Source organism: Haliotis asinina, chromosome 6, assembly GCF_037392515.1.
Source record: "Haliotis asinina isolate JCU_RB_2024 chromosome 6, JCU_Hal_asi_v2, whole genome shotgun sequence".
Lineage (NCBI taxonomy): Eukaryota > Metazoa > Mollusca > Gastropoda > Lepetellida > Haliotidae > Haliotis > Haliotis asinina.
In genome coordinates this window covers 40,214,302-40,231,027 of record NC_090285.1, presented here as the reverse complement: position 1 = coordinate 40,231,027, position 16,726 = coordinate 40,214,302, and the positions used below count along the sequence as shown (strand labels likewise).

Sequence of the window (16,726 nt, the reverse complement as noted above, 5' to 3'; positions counted from 1 at the left end):
ATAATTCAGATGTCAGAGTCCGCTGTATGTAGCATGAATATATCCGACTCAGAATACCCCACTCCGATCCGACCACCCCTTGTTGTACCTAATAATGCAGGGGGGCAGGCAGGGACCAACAATGACTGGACCAGTTGCTAGCTATATGTGATATTATTGCCAGATTTCCACAAACATTTCAGGGTAGGTAAGGGTACTGTGGAATTAAACAGACGTTTCTTTGCAAACGTTGGGCTAACGTTGGCCCGACGGTAAGGATTACCTGGGGCCAACGTTGCCATCCGACGTTGGGCCAGCGTAACTGGTGACGTTGTGCCAACGTTGTGCGAACGTCAGAATGAACACTATCTGGGCCAGCAATTAGCTAGCGTTGTTTAGTATGACGCGGCGGGGGATCGAATCCGCCACCTTCAGCTGTAACCTCAATAAGACAGAAGATCGGGAAGTCAAGCTTACTGACTTGGTTGACAGTAATTTGACATGTCATCGTATCCCAATTGCGCAAATACTGCGCATGCTGTAGATCATGTGCGCACTGGACAGCCACTATATACAGCTGGGGTATTACTGAGAGCAGCCTAAAACTAAACTTACAAACTTTAAATATTCGAAATGATGGTGATGTTTATGGTTACATAAAGATTTGACCATTTTTTAAAGTTACGGATGGTGAGCCGCACACCTTTCATGCGAATGTTATTTTATCGTCATTCTGAATAATCTTTGCTGTTAAGATGTAGTTGTTCACGATCGATGTGTTAGTTTTACCACACATGGTTCTGACCCAGCAAAAGGCGACAGCCAGTGTAGGCTACTATGCTGAACGGGGATTATCAGTGTCAACGATCCACTACCTGACCTGCTTTTCTGTAAAGGTGCTTATCAGCTTTACACACCATGGACTCATCGCTCGGTAACCTGGAAGGGAAAGTTGCATTAATCACAGGTAACTTCATCACAGGATAAAAAGCAACCTGAGTGAGCATATTTGAAAAGATTCCTTTTCTTAAAAACACATTCAAACGAATAAGTAGATTTTAGTAACGAACGCGAAATATCGAATCGACAAGAGATCGCGAGTAACTGATGATTGAAAAAAAAATAACTAGAAAAAAAAAAGGATCCGTTAACATGAAAACTCTTGTTAATCGCACGACGCGTTGAGAAATGCGTCAACTTCGCATGGCTCCATGATCGCCATCAAATACGCCCCCGACCAGCTGTTGAAAGGTGAAGGTCATTAAAGATGGCGGCCTCCATTGCGAACCTCGCTGGCAAGGTTGCACTAGTCACAGGTTGTGTCACTGTTTAACCATGTTGACATGTGATGTAAAATTAATTCTTGGTGTCCTCTCCATATTCCACTAATTCACCTTTAGCGATTGCTGATCGCATATGAAAATGTCTTTCAAAAATCCCCCGACACCATTAGAGCAGCTTGCATTCATGAATGCTATATCTGCAGTTACATGAGATACACTTCTATGTTGGTCTGGTGTACACGATGTATGCCTGTAGTGTCACGTTATAAGCATCAGCTGAGCAGACTATATAATGCAACTGTTTAGGTTACCCAGATAAACCTAAACTGGGATCACTCCGATTCAATCTGGAGAATAAACACTACTCGGTGATGGAAGCGGTCGTAAAATGCCTTATGCTATGTCTCTATCACTGGCATACGCGTGTTATGTGGTAAAGCGTTCATAATCAGATCAGAAATGTGCAATCTGATCTGTGTGTTCATAGTTAGTGATAATTAATTATTCCCAGCAACTTTTATGAAACTATGAACATAATTTTTGTAATTATGTACAGATATGAATTTTGATATTCTGTCTGTTGATTCACCAGAATTCTATTTCTACAAACACACAGCTGAAGGCAATGGCCAATGGCCAGTGGAACAGCAATTTTTCAGATATATAACATCTGGACCAGACATTCAAGTGAAGAGTTTGATTATGAAAGTGTGATGTGTGCCTGACAGGTGCCAGTTCTGGTATTGGTGCTGCAACTGCAGTCCTTTTCTCCAAACTTGGTGCCCAGGTTGCCCTGACAGGAAGAAAGGAGGAGAATCTCCAGCAGGTTGGAGCCGAGTGTGAGAAGAGTTCGTCCCAAAAGGTATTCCATGATTAGGAGTTGGAGAGGAAACACAAATGACATTTGACACATTGTTTCATCTTCTTGTTCACTGACTAATTTCAGCAGGGAATGTAGTAACCTAATCTTCTGTTGTAAGTAGAAACATTGGCTGGTGTTCTTTGTGTTGCAGTGAAGGCTGAAGGCTGAATATTTTAATCTAATGAGCAATAAGTAAAGTTAATTGTCAATCCATAATTCATAATCAAGGATTTTTTATGAAAACGATTGTCCCAGTAATTTTATAGAAAAAGGCCAAATATTTGAGCTACAGTCTGATTAAAATAACATAAAATAACTGCCGAACTATTATATTGTTGCATGACAAAATGTCTTTATAGAAACTACCCCTGATCCCCCACCCAACCCTTAGCTATGTTAGGAATAATGTGCCCATATGTATGATTGTGATGCATTTCCATCTTCATGCAACAAATGTTTGCTGTATACTATTTAGTATTGATCATCTGATCTGACAGTATCCTGTCCCTCACAAGTTATTGTGTTAGCTAGAGATAATTATATGAAAACCCATTGATTCGAGGCCAATGATTTCTGTGGCCGTAAGAGTGTAGGTCATTCCAACTTCCATGTGGTCAGAATAGATTTATGGAACTACCACTGGTCAAGGTTTTGTGTAATGTTAGGATGCAATCATTACAAGTAATGGCTAACTTTGATTGGTAATGGCTGACTTTGAGTTGTAACTGCTGACTCGGACTAGAAACTACAGACCTGGAATGGTAACTGCTGACTGGGACCAGTGACTGGTGCTTGATGTTTATGTTTAGTGGACTATTTGTTGAGAAGTGATAAATAGCAAAGAAAGATTATTATCATTGTGGAATTTAAAAGCTACATTTTGAGCAGATGTGAAATGAAATCCAATTTTATTTGCAGTTTGAAACCATAAGCAGAAATTATCTAGTAGGACATGCACAAGCAAGATACCATTATATCTTTGCCTGAAATTAAAACTGACTTGTCCTGGGTGTTGGGTAAGGGGATTATTGAACCCCTGGGTAACCCCTGGTAAGTGCTGACTTAGATTGGTAACTGCTACCTGGACTGGTGAAACTGATGACTTAGACTGGTAAATGCTGATATGGATTGGTAACTGCTGACTGGGACTGGTAACTGGCGACTTGTACTGGTAACTGCTGACTGAGACTGGAACCTTCTGACTGAGACTGGTAACTGCTGAGTGGTAACTGCTGACTGGGATTGGTAGCTGCTGACATGGACTGGCAAATGCCAACTGGGACTGGTAACTGCCGACTGAGATTGGTAACTGACGACTTGGACTGGTAACTGCTGATTTGGACTGGTAACTGCTGAGTGGTAACTGCTGACTGGCACTAGTAATTGCTGACTGGGACTGTTAACAGCTGATTGGGACAAGTAACTGGTGACTGGGACTGACTAGGACTGGGACTGGTAACTGCTGATTGGGACTGGTAACAGCTGACTTGGAATGGTAACTGCTGACTGGGACTGGTAACAGCTGACTTGGACTGGTAGCTGTTGACTGGAACTGGTAACTACGGACTTGGACTGGTAAGTACTAAATGGGACTGGTAACTGCTGATTGGGACTGGTAACTGCTGATTAGGACTGGTAACTGTTGACTGGGATTGGTAGCTGTTGACTGGGACTGGTATCTGCTGATTTGGACTGGTAAGTACTAAATGGAATGTAATTGCTGACTGGGACTGTTAACAGCTCATTGGGACTGGTAACTGCTGACTGGGATTTGTAGCTGTTGACATGGACTGGTAACTGTTAACTGAAACTTTAACTGGTAACTGCTGACTGGGATTGGTAAGTACTAAATTTGACTGGTAACTGCTGATTGGGATTGCTAACTGCTTACTGGGACTGGACTATGCACTGACATACAAAAATCCCCATCCCCTGACAAGATTCTAATATATCTTAGGCTCTGTGTGCATTTGTCATACAATATCAAGTCTTAGTATTGCATTCAAAGTATAGACCTGGGGTGAGATACCTTGTCTCAATTGTTTATGAGACAAGTAGCAATGAGATAGCCAATATTGATTTTCTGCTTAGTACATTGGTTCGTCTTGACAGGTGAGGGTGATGTTACCAGTCAATTTTCTTATCGATCATTTGTCTGTTATAGCCATTCCTTGTCACTGGAGACCTGGTGAAGGAAGCTGATGTGAGAAATGTTCTCGATGCCACAGTCAAACACTTTGGTAGACTGAATATTCTGGTGAGTTGAACGAAATGTTCATGTGTCTTCTGTCCTGGAGTGACCGAGTGGCTAAAGCATCTGTTCATCACACTGAAAACTGGGGTTTGATTCCCCACATAGGTATAATGTGTGAAGCCCATTTTGGGTGTCCATTTCTATGATATTGCTGGAATATTGATAACAGCAACATAAAACCTTACTCACTGATTGTAAGGAATTGTTGCTTGTACATTCCAGTGGCACACACATTTGACATTGTCTCAGCAGTTTTGGTGACAGGGATACTAGAAAAGTACTGTGGCTTGTGTTCTCATTGGATCAGCAAACTTCTTTATGCTCAGTTGGCTACGGGATCATGAAACATCTCGACACCTCTTTTCACCCAAATCCTTGACAGTCATCTCAGGCCATCCAGATTTTTGTATCTGTATCCCATCTTCATCATCAAACAGCAGGAAACAAGCATTAAAAGCAACAACTGAATAAGAAGGGACTGTTCACAATTTATAACTAGAGGGTGGTGATGATGATTTTGATGTCCCTAAAATTTGTTCACAAAATGAATAAAACACTCACACACCCACCCATCCACACACATGTTAAAGGTAGTTACCGGGGACACTATGAAAAGATATGTAACTGGGGACTTTTTAACTTGCCGGTCCCTTGCTGTAAGATTTACAAGACTTTCCCATCCTGCTATATAATATAATTCTGAACGTTGACTGAAACTCTTGGATATTTTAAAACAAGTGTGACTTATGAGAATATACACCCTCAGGAATAAAGCTTTGGGAAGCATCATCAGGTGGGAGATGGTAGGTGGGGCCTCCTTTCAAGATGAAAATTTTCAGATTTGTGCATGGCACAGTATATATGACTGAAACATTATAGTCGGTCAACTAGACCCTGAAATGTTTTGATATTATAACGCTAGTTTAGGCATTTACATTTTAATCTTTAGAAGCACCCTGGGGCTGAGATTTCAGACTTTCTTAATTAATCTGTATTGTTTTTCTCTCTCTTATTTTAAGCAGGTAAATATATGACAGCCTAGAAAAATTACTTAAAAACGACTTAAAATGATTAATGAGAGTTATGATGGCTATTAGGTACAAGTGTCCAAAGCGTCCTTATTGAGGGGAATATATGTTGTTATTTGATGTTGTTATTGTTGTCACCAAGGAGTGTTTAGGAAAAGCAGCCATCGTTAAGAAAAGTACTGGTGAAAAGTCCTAAATGTGCCCAGTCAAAATACTTCTGGTAGTAAGTCCTCTTTTCAGGTTTTTGTTATTTTTTTCTATTGACATACATACAAAAGATATATGATGTAAATCATGTCGTAGCTACAGATTGCCGGTATGACTTGTTCAAAGCAGTTCTGTTTGAGAGTTCTTCATGTTTTTATCAGAATCTTAATAAATTAGCTTTTGCTGGATTTGGACATTTTAACAATGCTTATTATTACTGAGGACTTTCTTGTAAAGGATGTTTGCCTAATAATCTCGCCAAGGATCTCTGCGCACATTAGTTGATGATAATTCAGATCACTAGATGGCATAAAATGACAAATCGAAAGCAGCGTCAAGTTGAATAGTGTATTGTAGACATCAGGCTTTCAAATTCAGAAACCTGAAGATGAAGTTATAGTTTTAAGGTCCTATTTCTGAGTTCAGTCTAACTATCAAAAGTTTCAGCCTGCATTTTCAGCTGTTTGTGTGGCGAAAACAGACTGTTGATGTACATGCACCAATTGAAGTCATGCGTCACTGTACATAATACTTTAGATAACCTATTTATCCACTTCACAGTGACATTTCAACAACTTACAGCCAAAGAGGGGTGTATACAAATGTAACAAGACAATTGTAACCCTGACATTTCACACCCAGTCAAGTGCTACCTATAGCCTAGACAATTGCCACCAAACCAACATATACAGAGACATTGACTCCATGGCAAGAAGACACCGACAACTGTATACAAATGCTTTTGAAATGGTTACAGAACATTATCTATCTATATGCCACTTAGGAAGTATTGTTACGGTTAAAAAATGCTGTGACAAACGATGTAAGAAACTCCCTGTGAACCAGCTAAACAGAATGAAGACCAGTCTTAAACATTCAGATTTTGTATTATTTAGCAAAGAGAGAGCAAGTTATACAGTCACAAGTCAATTTCACAATGCCGATTTCAAATACAATATAAATGAGACAAAAATCTAAGGCAGTGGGTCACAAAATATATGGCAAACTCACCAAAGTCTTAGTGCGAGAGAGAAACAGTTATGCAGAATGTTACACAGCTAGCGGTCTGACGGCGGCTATGAAGATCAAACGTTGGCAGCGGTTGATGATGTACACTCCAGTAGTGTGAATGTGTGTCCGTCCCCACACGGCAACTAGCATTTATATATATATTCAGTTGTTTCCCCAAAGTTCAAGCAAATACGACCATCGCCACTAACGTGGAATGCTCTGGATTAGTCCTGGAAATCAGCAAATAGAAAGCCAAGGGCAGATAATTTCTGGAAAGCCTGCTGCTAAAATCCTAAAAATGCTGACCATTTATTATACAAAATGTGAGCCATCATAATTAATATTCAAAACACTAAACATTATGACTCAATAATAATAATTACTTAATTAATAACAAAATATACAGAAAATACACACTCGTAACAGTATCCGCATTTGGGAGCTGTTTTTATGGCTTATATAGCAAACATTCCCCTATATGAGAAGTTGCAGAACATTTGTTCAGTGTATATTTGTTTGTTAGTGAACTTTCTTTGCCAAAGTATGGTTCCTAACAAAGCCTTTGATGTTTCGCCATGATCGTTCTCTCAGACAGGGTTCCTGTGATAAACACTGGTCAATCTCCCATTTTCAGGGAAGTGTCTTCACTATGGTATTTCTCTTGAAATGTCTGAGAATGGCAGCTTTCTCACTCTCCATCTAGTGTTGTTTGACCAGTTTCGAAGAAACAGTAAAATAGAAAAGGACACAAATTATTCATTGCAGACAAACGTAGACATGTATTCCATACCTGTAACTATAACACACTCAGAGAATACCAAAGGTAATAAATAAATGCAGAAACATGCAAATTCTGACACTGTTCCAATACTGTTCCAATCCTGTTCTGACACTGTTCAAAAACTGTCCTGACTCTGTTCAAATATTGTTCTGACACTGTTCAGATACTTTTCCAGTCCTACTCAAATACTGTTTTGACACTATTCAAATACTGTTCTGACACTGTTCCAATCCTGTTCCAATACTGCTCAGACCCTGTTTATATAATCTGTTCCAAACCTGTTCAAATACTGAACTGACACTACTTGAATTCTGTACTGACTGACACTATTGAAATACTGTGCTAAAACTGTTTTGAGACTGTTAAAATATTGTTCTGACACAGTGAAAATACTGTGATGAAACTGTTTCGACACTGTTTTGATCATGTTCTGACCCTGTTCAAATGCTGTTCCAATACTGTTCAGACCCTGTTCTGACACTGTTCCAGTAATGTTCAAATACTGTTCTGACACTGTTGAAATACTGTTGTGACCGCAACTCAGCTTGTCGTAAGAGGCGACTAACGGGAACGGGTGGTCAGGCTCGCTGACTTGGTTGACGCGTGTCATCGGTTCCCAATTGCGCAGATCGATGCTCATGTTGTTGATCACTGGATTGTCTGGTCCAGACTCGATTATTTACAGACCGCCGCCATATAGCTGTAATATTGCTGAGTGCGGCATAAAACTAAACTCACTCACTCACTCACTCACTCACTGTTGTGACCCTTTTTGACACTGTTCAAATATCATTCTGACACTGTTCAAATACTGTGCTGAGACTGTTTTAATACTGTTAAAAAACTGTTCCGACACTACATAGTATTGATCCACATAGTTCTCAAGTTTCTTTCTCATGATAAAATTTTACAGAACAGTACTGATCACATTATAAACTGTCTGAAGCACATGGAAAAAAACACAGTGTACATGTTGCAAGGGTTGTCTTTACAGGTGAACTGTGCAGGTATCATAGAGCTGGGTAGCATTGAGAACACGTCCCTTGAGCAGTATGACAGAGTCATGGATGCAAATGTCAGGTAGGTGTGCCGTCCGTATCATATCTATAGAAGGGGTCTGGACCTTTTCAAAGACCACAATTCAGCACATGTCTGTGCCATATGTCAACCATATCCCCGTATCAGAATTTGTGATTTTCACATGCATACTGAGCCTCTAGTTTGTTTTTCCAGGACATTAGTTTCATAGAAAAACCTCTTGGGAGATACTAGGCATATTCTGTTTGCAATACATCTGTTCCATCATCTGTCCCAAAGATATTTTGTTTGCAGTATCTCTGTGCCAAGGGTACTGTATTTGCAGTCCATCTGCCCCAAGGATCTTCTGTTTGCTGTCTATCAGTGCTAAGGATCTTCTGTTTGCAGTGTATCAGTGCCAAGGATCTTCTGTTTGCAATGGCTACAGCTGCAAGATCATTCCTATTCCTTTATTTTTCCTTTTCCTGACTCATCCTTAATTGCTTATCTCCTCTTCCTGGCGAAGGTAGTGGAACACCAGAAATCTCTTGAAGTTCCCTTCTAAAAGAAACAGTCGTAAAAATACACTCACCCACGAGTAGCCTCCCTTTACCCACGCACATGGTCAGCTGATTGGCCATGATTGTCACTTGATGAGGGCAGCGAGAGGCACCTGGGATCCCGAGCAGTTCAGAGAGATATCCACCTACGTCGAGTGAGTGCATCCGCATGGTTGAGTGCACTCGCACGAGTGACTATGCTCATGTGAGGGCGGACGCTCGCTCAGGTGAGTGCTCTTCCATCCCTTCGCAGTTTGGAGAGAGATCCACCTACGTCGAGTGAGTGCACCCGTGTTTGAGTTTCCCCCTCCAGTGCTGCTACCAAAATGTCATCGAGAAAATCAAACAGACAAAGGGACTACAACTGATCTTGGTCGCGCCTTACTGGCCAAAGAGACATTGGTTTCCAACACGTATAGAAGAATTAGGTCAACCAGTGCTACAATTACCAGATTGGAAGAATTTTCTCGGCCATCCTCACACAAAACAGGCACACAGCAAGCCACCTGTGTTCCAACTTCACATATGGACAGTATTAAAATCTGTTTGAAATGCAGAGGATATTCAGAGAGCAGCGAAAGCAGCCACCTTAGCCTTACGGAAATCCACTTGTACACTATATGATGACAAGTGGAAACGATTTGAGGCATACGCCAGGAAGAAGGGATTCTCACCGATTAAGTTGACTCATCCTCAGATAGCAGATTATCTATGCCATCTACGTCATTCTAGAGGTCTGAAAGGCTCTATGTTATCTACATACTTCGCAGCTCTCAGCATGGGAACGGGGACCAAGCTGACTAAAGTACCAGAGTTACTTGCCTTACTACGCTCCTTCAAGTCGGAAGATCAACAATGCCTATTTAGAGCTCCAGCATGTTACAAGTGATGTGTATGAGCCACTTGATCGGACACCAATTGAAATTCTGACTCAGAAGATGCTATTTTTACTTGCCTTGGCTACAGCTGCAAGAATATCAGAAATTCATGCTCTAGACTTTAATGGAACGAAGTTTGATGCGAAGTTTGATGAAGTCACCAAGAAATCGCTCACTTCGGTCTGCGAGGGGATTTCATTGCAAAGAATCAACTGTCAGGTCAACAGGACAGACAGTTCTACCAATCCTGGGACCTCATGATACGTAAGACTCATCATTATGTCCGGTCAGTGCATTGAAGATATACATTGCACATATCAAGTCTAGAAGACAATGGTTAAAGTGCCTATTTATCCCTATATCTACTGAGACACCCACAGAAGTATCCCTCAACACTATCTCAGTGTGGATCAGAGTTGTTACATATAAAGCAGCAGGATTGGAACCTCCGCGAGCCTCCAACCCCCATGAAATCAGAGCCCTAGCCTCTACACTAGCGCTACATGAAAACTTCTCGCTATCAACTATAATGGAGGACGTAATTATTGGATGTAATTTTGACAGCCAGCAGAATCCAGCATGTCCTGACCTACCGCTATTTCTGTCGGATTCTGTAAGGAATTAAGCATGAGTCAGGATGAGGAAAAATATGTAATTTTGTAAATAAAATTGATATTTCATACTTATCCTGATTCATGATGAAAGCCCTCCCAGCCGCCCCTCACAGGCATGCTGAATTCCTATAATTCTCATGTCGGGTGATTGTTAAGGAGAGAGTGACAATTATGGCCGATCAGTTGACCATGTGCGTGGGTAAAGGGAGGCTACTCGTGGGTGAGTGTATTTTACGTCGACTTCTTTTAGAAGGGAACTTCAAGGGATTTCTGGTGTTCCGCTGCCTTTGCCAGGAAGAGGAGATAAGCAATTGAGCATGAATCAGGATAAGTATAAAATATCAATTTATTCAGAAAGTTACATGTTTTGCTAATGTTCATTTAAATTTTTATTCCTTACAATATTCTCTGAAAACAGTTGTGCAGCTTTAACTGATCATAGCTTCCTGCGTCAGCACCGATGGCTTGATAGTGCTAGCAACAGGATATGATTCAACACTGTTTAATAAGTAATGAAAAAAGTAGGAAATACAAAATGTCCCCTTGCCAATTATACCTTTTTGGTTTAAAAAATGAAGATACATTTTCCTGAAGTTTCAATAGATTTGATGTTTTCTTTCTTGTTAAACATGTAATGTGCTTCCTGATACTGACACCTAGATCAATTTGTACTCCCTTGACGTCATCAAATGAGTTTTGAAAGCTTTGAAAAAAAAATATGTTTTTTTTTTGTTTTCTGCTGTATTACCATAAGGCCACTAGAGGCTTAATATGGTGGGCTGTGCCAGATTCACTTTTTAAAGCTTACTTGTTCTTCACACAAAATATTCATATTGGAAAAATGAAAATGAAATATATAGGTACTGCTCTGTCCATAGTCAAAGAAATGCTGGTGCATTTGAATGTGCCTCAGACCGTACAGACAGTTGAAGATCTGGAGTAGAATAGATCTTTAGCAATCCATGTTTGCCACAAAAAGCAACTATGCTTATCGTTAGAGGCGACAAACACGATCGTGTGGTCAAGCTTGCTGACTTGGTTCACACATGTCAGTGTATTCCAGTTGCGCAAACTGATGCTTATGATGTTGATCACTGGATTGTTTGATCCAGACTTTATTATTTACAGACTGCCACCATGTAGCTGGAATGTTGCTGTGTGTTGCATAAAACCAAACTCACTCACTCAGTCACTCAAAATTCTGGTGGAAATAAACAAGACTTGTTTCAAAACAGGACATCTATTCATTTGTCTTTGTCATCTATTCATCTGTCTTTTCTATGGTTTATCCATGTTCAATATTTGCAAAACACTTGTATAAACAAGCTGTTTGCAGATATGAAACCATTTCTGTTAATCAAGGATGCATTGGCTGAAGTCAATAAAGAGCTCTATTCATAGTTATATATCCAGGGGCCATATGTGTTTACATCAAAGTTTGGTTCATTAAGACAAATGTACATTGATTTATGATTTTGTTGCACAGAAAAGTAATTTCACAACTTTAGTGGTGACATTTCAGTGAGGATTATGACTGAGTAAGTGAATTTAGATTTATGCCGTTTTAGCAATATTCAGTGAAAATCACAGCATGGTACACGAGAAATGGGGTTCACACATTGTACCTTATAGGGAATCAAACCCAGGTCTTTTGGTGTGACAAGTAAATGCTTTAACCGCTAGGCTACCCAACTGCCCAAAGAGCGTTATCCCCTGCAATGCATTTTGCGGGGTATATTAAAATGTGCCCAGTCCGTGGGTGCACATTTATCTTTTCCAGAGCAGAACTTTAAAACCATTCAATATTTTTTCACCAAACTTGGCACATAGATAGATCAGGGGGTGTATTACTGCCTTTTGGTAGTTTGGGTATTCTTAATAAAATATTTTTGGTGTTTCCATGGCAGCAAGTGAGACCTAGACTGAAATTGGAGGTAATGCGGGGGATATTGATGACTGTGTCTTCCTGTTATAAGTTACCATGTCTTGAAACATGATCAAGACAACCACTCCACTTAGTGAGTTAAAGTGAGTGGGTTCTTGAAAGGTATGGCTGAGAGCTGTCTCTATTCTCAGATAATTATTAGTCATGATAAATGTTATAATTTTAAAAGGAAATTTAGAAAATTTTTCCTTATCCTGACTCATGCTAATTGCTTATCTCCTCTTCCCTGACGAAGGTAGTGGAACACATGAAAATCCCGTGAAGTTCCCTTCTGAAAGAAGCGGACGTAAAATACACTCACCCACATATAGCCTCCCCTTTCCCCCACTCCCGGTCACATGACCGGCCATGCATGTCACTCTCTCCTTATCGCCAGACGTGGGCGGCTGGAAGTACCTGAGGGTCCTGATACGTTGGAAAGTTCTTTCTTTATTTTGATCTTTAAACAAAATTCTGCTCGTATACGTTTTTTGGATATGTATATGCATTATATATTATCAAATTTGTCGTAATTATGTCAGTATTAAGCATGTATTTCTTCAATTGTGACTTAGTCCCAATTGATGAAATCTTGTCTACTATGTAGATTGCAGCTGTCGGCGGTTGATCCTCATTTAATTTGCCCGACGTGCAAACCCATATGTTCTTCTACTAATCGTTGTAAATTTTGTATAGAATTGTCTGATTCAGAATTTACCCTTTATGTACAGTCTGTTTACAGATGTGCTAGGGACAAGCCACGACGGCTTGCATTAGTCATGTCTGAAACAGGTGATTTAAATTCGGGTAATTTGTTAACCACATCTGCTGAGATTCATTCCAGTGAAATGTCTGGCGTTTCTCTGGGGCTAGGTCTGGGGTCCGGTGTGTCGTCCCAAGTATCTCAGACAAGACCTTCCTCAGAAACAGGGCCGTCTCAACCGAAGAAGTCAAGGTCATCGAAGAAGAAATCATCCTCATCGAAATCATCACAGAAATCATCACAGACATCGTTTGGTGAAGATATCGTCCCTCCACATGAACAAATTATCTTCAACGAACCACCGTTGATTCTACAAGACGAGGTAGATATCAACCAACACTGTCTTCTGATGACATCATCTACATCTACCCCGACGACATCTTCTACTCTTCTCAACCCGGAGGAAAATCGTCACACAACGCAGAATCATCAGACAACGCAAACTCCATCAACAGTAGATAGATCAACCGTCGTTACAAACTTTGCAGCAATTTGACCCAGAAGCCTTCATGCAAGAATTCACAAAGCAGCGGCATTTAGAAGAGGAGAGACGAGTGCACTCGTCATCATCATTGACTACAGCTCGGCATGAACACTCACCTAGAATGGCACTCACGCCAGAGGATGAGAGGACGTGTATGCACACACTCGAGGAAGATCGTCATCAGCATCCCCCTCTTCACATCGCAGTCAAGAGAGAGAACCAACCATGCTGAGTGAGTGCACATGCGGGAGTGAGGATTGGTGCAACATTGGTACACTCGCTCGAGTGAGGAGTCACGCTTGCGTGGGTGCACTCGCATCGGTGAGGATTCCTGCTCACATGAGTGCACTCGCGGGTTCACTCATCAATGCAGAAGGTCTTCGTCACTCTCCCCAACTTATCGTAGGCGTTGTCAACAATCACCACCAACCTTAGTCGTGGAGAGATCGTCAGCATGAATGAATGCTTCACACTCATGGAGGGATGAAGATAGACATTATCAAGCGTCATCATCAGAGGAAGCCCTATTTTTGGACCCTGAAGTTACATCATGGATCACGAATGGACTTGACTTAGCTTCACCATCTAAGGACGCTAACAAAGCTAATACCTATATGATGAAGGAGGACGACATTGATACACTTACGTTCCTGCCGATATCTCTGATATCTACAATTAATGAGATGTTATCTGCGACATTTAAGTCAGAAGCTAAGTTTCAACAACAGCATGTGCCGTCATTCAATGCACATCGCTTCCCTCTACATCATATGGAGCCATTCATCAGGGCACCGGACGTGGATGAAGCTTATAAGATCATCAGTCCAGCCTGCAATAAATTTTACAAGATAGAAGACAAGAGGCTTGCACAGCTCGACACTACTATGAGATGTACTTTCTTTGGATTGGCTCGCTCAAGAGCCTTTAACGAAACTCTCATTGCAAAGTTCATTAGTCCAGATAATGAGGAGGACAGGATGATCCTGACATCAGTACTTAAGGAGACTAATCAACGTTACGCCCTTAAGTCCAAGTTCAACAGGGTTCAAAGAGCAAGAGACAAAAAGTTCAACACACGTGAAGAGAGGACATCTTCTTGTCATTGCTCCCGTGCAGGAAACAAGTGCCCCCAGACATCCACCAGTACATCTAGGGGTGAGAGAAGAGCACGTTATTGAAGATCAGGTTCAGAATGACTGGAGTCTTCCACCCCAAGCTGTTCCCGTACAACTGTCTTAAGTGGATGAACATGTTCAACTGTACTGGGGAAGCTGTGGAATCCTCAAAGACAACTATGTCATGAAAATCCTGAGAGAAGGCTACAAGATCTCGCTGAGAACTTTTCCACCCCTCACAAAAACACCAACTTCCTATATCTATGCAACACATCAACGGGACAAGTTGGCCGTCGCCATAGCAACATTGTCAAAGAAAGGAGCAGTAGAAGTTATAGAGCCACAGAGTCTGACGCCCGGTTTCGATTCCCCAATCTTCCTGGTACCCAAGAAGAATTCCAAAGAGAAATTTCAACTTACATACAACATGAAGGTATTCAACAAGAACTTCCTTCAAAAACCAGAGCGTTTCAAGATGGTACAGCTACCTCAACTAAGACTCCTTATTCGTCCAGGAGATTATCTCGCCAGCATCGATTTACAAGATGCATACCTGCACATCCCGATACATCGAGAGTCCAGGAAATATCTACGCTTCCTTTTCAACAGTCAACACTACCAATGGAAAGTCCTGCCAACTGGAATATCTTCGGCTCCGTGGCTGTTTACACGGGTAACTAAGGCCACAGTCAACTATCTACACCTGAGGGGTTACACAGTGCCTTTTATCTGGATGACAGCATACAAGCGGATCAAGAGAAAAGTCAACTCAAACTACAGTTAGATTTCACAATTAGGCTACTAACACTACTGGGATGGTTAGTAAACCACATGAAGTTGGAGTTAGAACCTCAACAAGATCTCAATTTCTTTGGGATTCGTTTCATCACAAGATCGAATCAGATTGTCGTCCCAGAGGACCGGTGGGTCAAGATTCAAGACATGATAAATCAAGCTCTACTGTCTCTGCTGACACTTCGACAGTGACAGTGTCTACTGGGTCTCCTCACGTCAGCACAAGACATGACCAGAAGAGGAAGACTACAACTACGTCCGTTACAACGTTTCTTGAATCTTCATCTCAACAACAGAGGTCAGATTCCGCTCCCAGACAACCTGAAGCCTGTTTCACTCTGGTGGACTCACTGATCGAACGTTTGCACAGGGACTTATATGATAGAGCCAGCATTCAACAACCATCTCTACGTAGATGCATCGATGCAAGGATGGGGAGTCCATCTAAACAACGAAGTAGCAGCAGGGATGTGGACCAAAGGAGAGCAAGCTCTTCATATCAACCAGTTGGAGATGAAAGCGGTCATTCATGCTGGGTGAAAATGTTGAAAGACAAACTACTAATGATACACACAGACAACTCAACAGTGGTCTTTTACATAAACAAACAGGGGTCAATGAGATCACCATCTCTTCTACTCCTGACATTTCAACTCTTCGATCTAGTCGACAGTGTGAATCTCCCATAAAAGTGTGTCACATACCAGGAGCTTGCAACATTATGACAGATGCTTTGTCTTGTCCTCTTCGTAGGTGACATAGATCGGCCATCACCAACAGAGTGGATGTTGCATCGTGAGGCGTTTCAACTAATCAACCAGACAATAGGATCACCGCAAATAGACTTATTTGCAACAACGTTCAACAAACAGACAACAACAGGACCGGATCTGTTAGCCTGGGCAACAGACACTCTCAGCATCCCATGTGAAGGGCTAAACGCATTCGCTTCCCCCTCCAGTGCTGCTACCGAAAGTCATCCAGAAAATAAAACTGACCAAGAGGCTACAACTGTCATAGGTCATGCCTTATTATCCAACGAGACATTGGTTTTCAACACTCATAGAAGAGTTAGGACAACCACTACTACAACTGCCAGATTGGAAAAAATCTTCTCGTTCACCCACACACAAAACAGACGCACGGAAATCCATCTGTATTCCGACTTCAC

At 41.3% G+C, this 16,726-nt stretch overlaps 1 protein-coding gene across 2 annotated transcripts in view; it reads left to right on the top strand.

Annotated features, from left to right (window-relative positions):
- The first annotated feature begins 662 nt into the window (after nucleotides 1–662).
- Nucleotides 663–16,726, top strand: part of LOC137286284 (3-oxoacyl-[acyl-carrier-protein] reductase FabG-like) — a 46,550-nt gene continuing 30,486 nt past the window's right edge. The window contains exons 1-4 of one of the 2 annotated variants that reach the window (XM_067818051.1): nucleotides 663–946; nucleotides 1,991–2,124; nucleotides 4,289–4,381; nucleotides 8,400–8,485. In XM_067818051.1, coding sequence (XP_067674152.1) covers nucleotides 898–946; nucleotides 1,991–2,124; nucleotides 4,289–4,381; nucleotides 8,400–8,485 — 362 coding nt within the window. In that variant the 5' untranslated portion in view covers nucleotides 663–897. Of the gene's footprint in view, nucleotides 947–1,218; nucleotides 1,296–1,990; nucleotides 2,125–4,288; nucleotides 4,382–8,399; nucleotides 8,486–16,726 lie in introns of those variants that run through there. The other variant, XM_067818050.1, reaches the window with a different exon arrangement.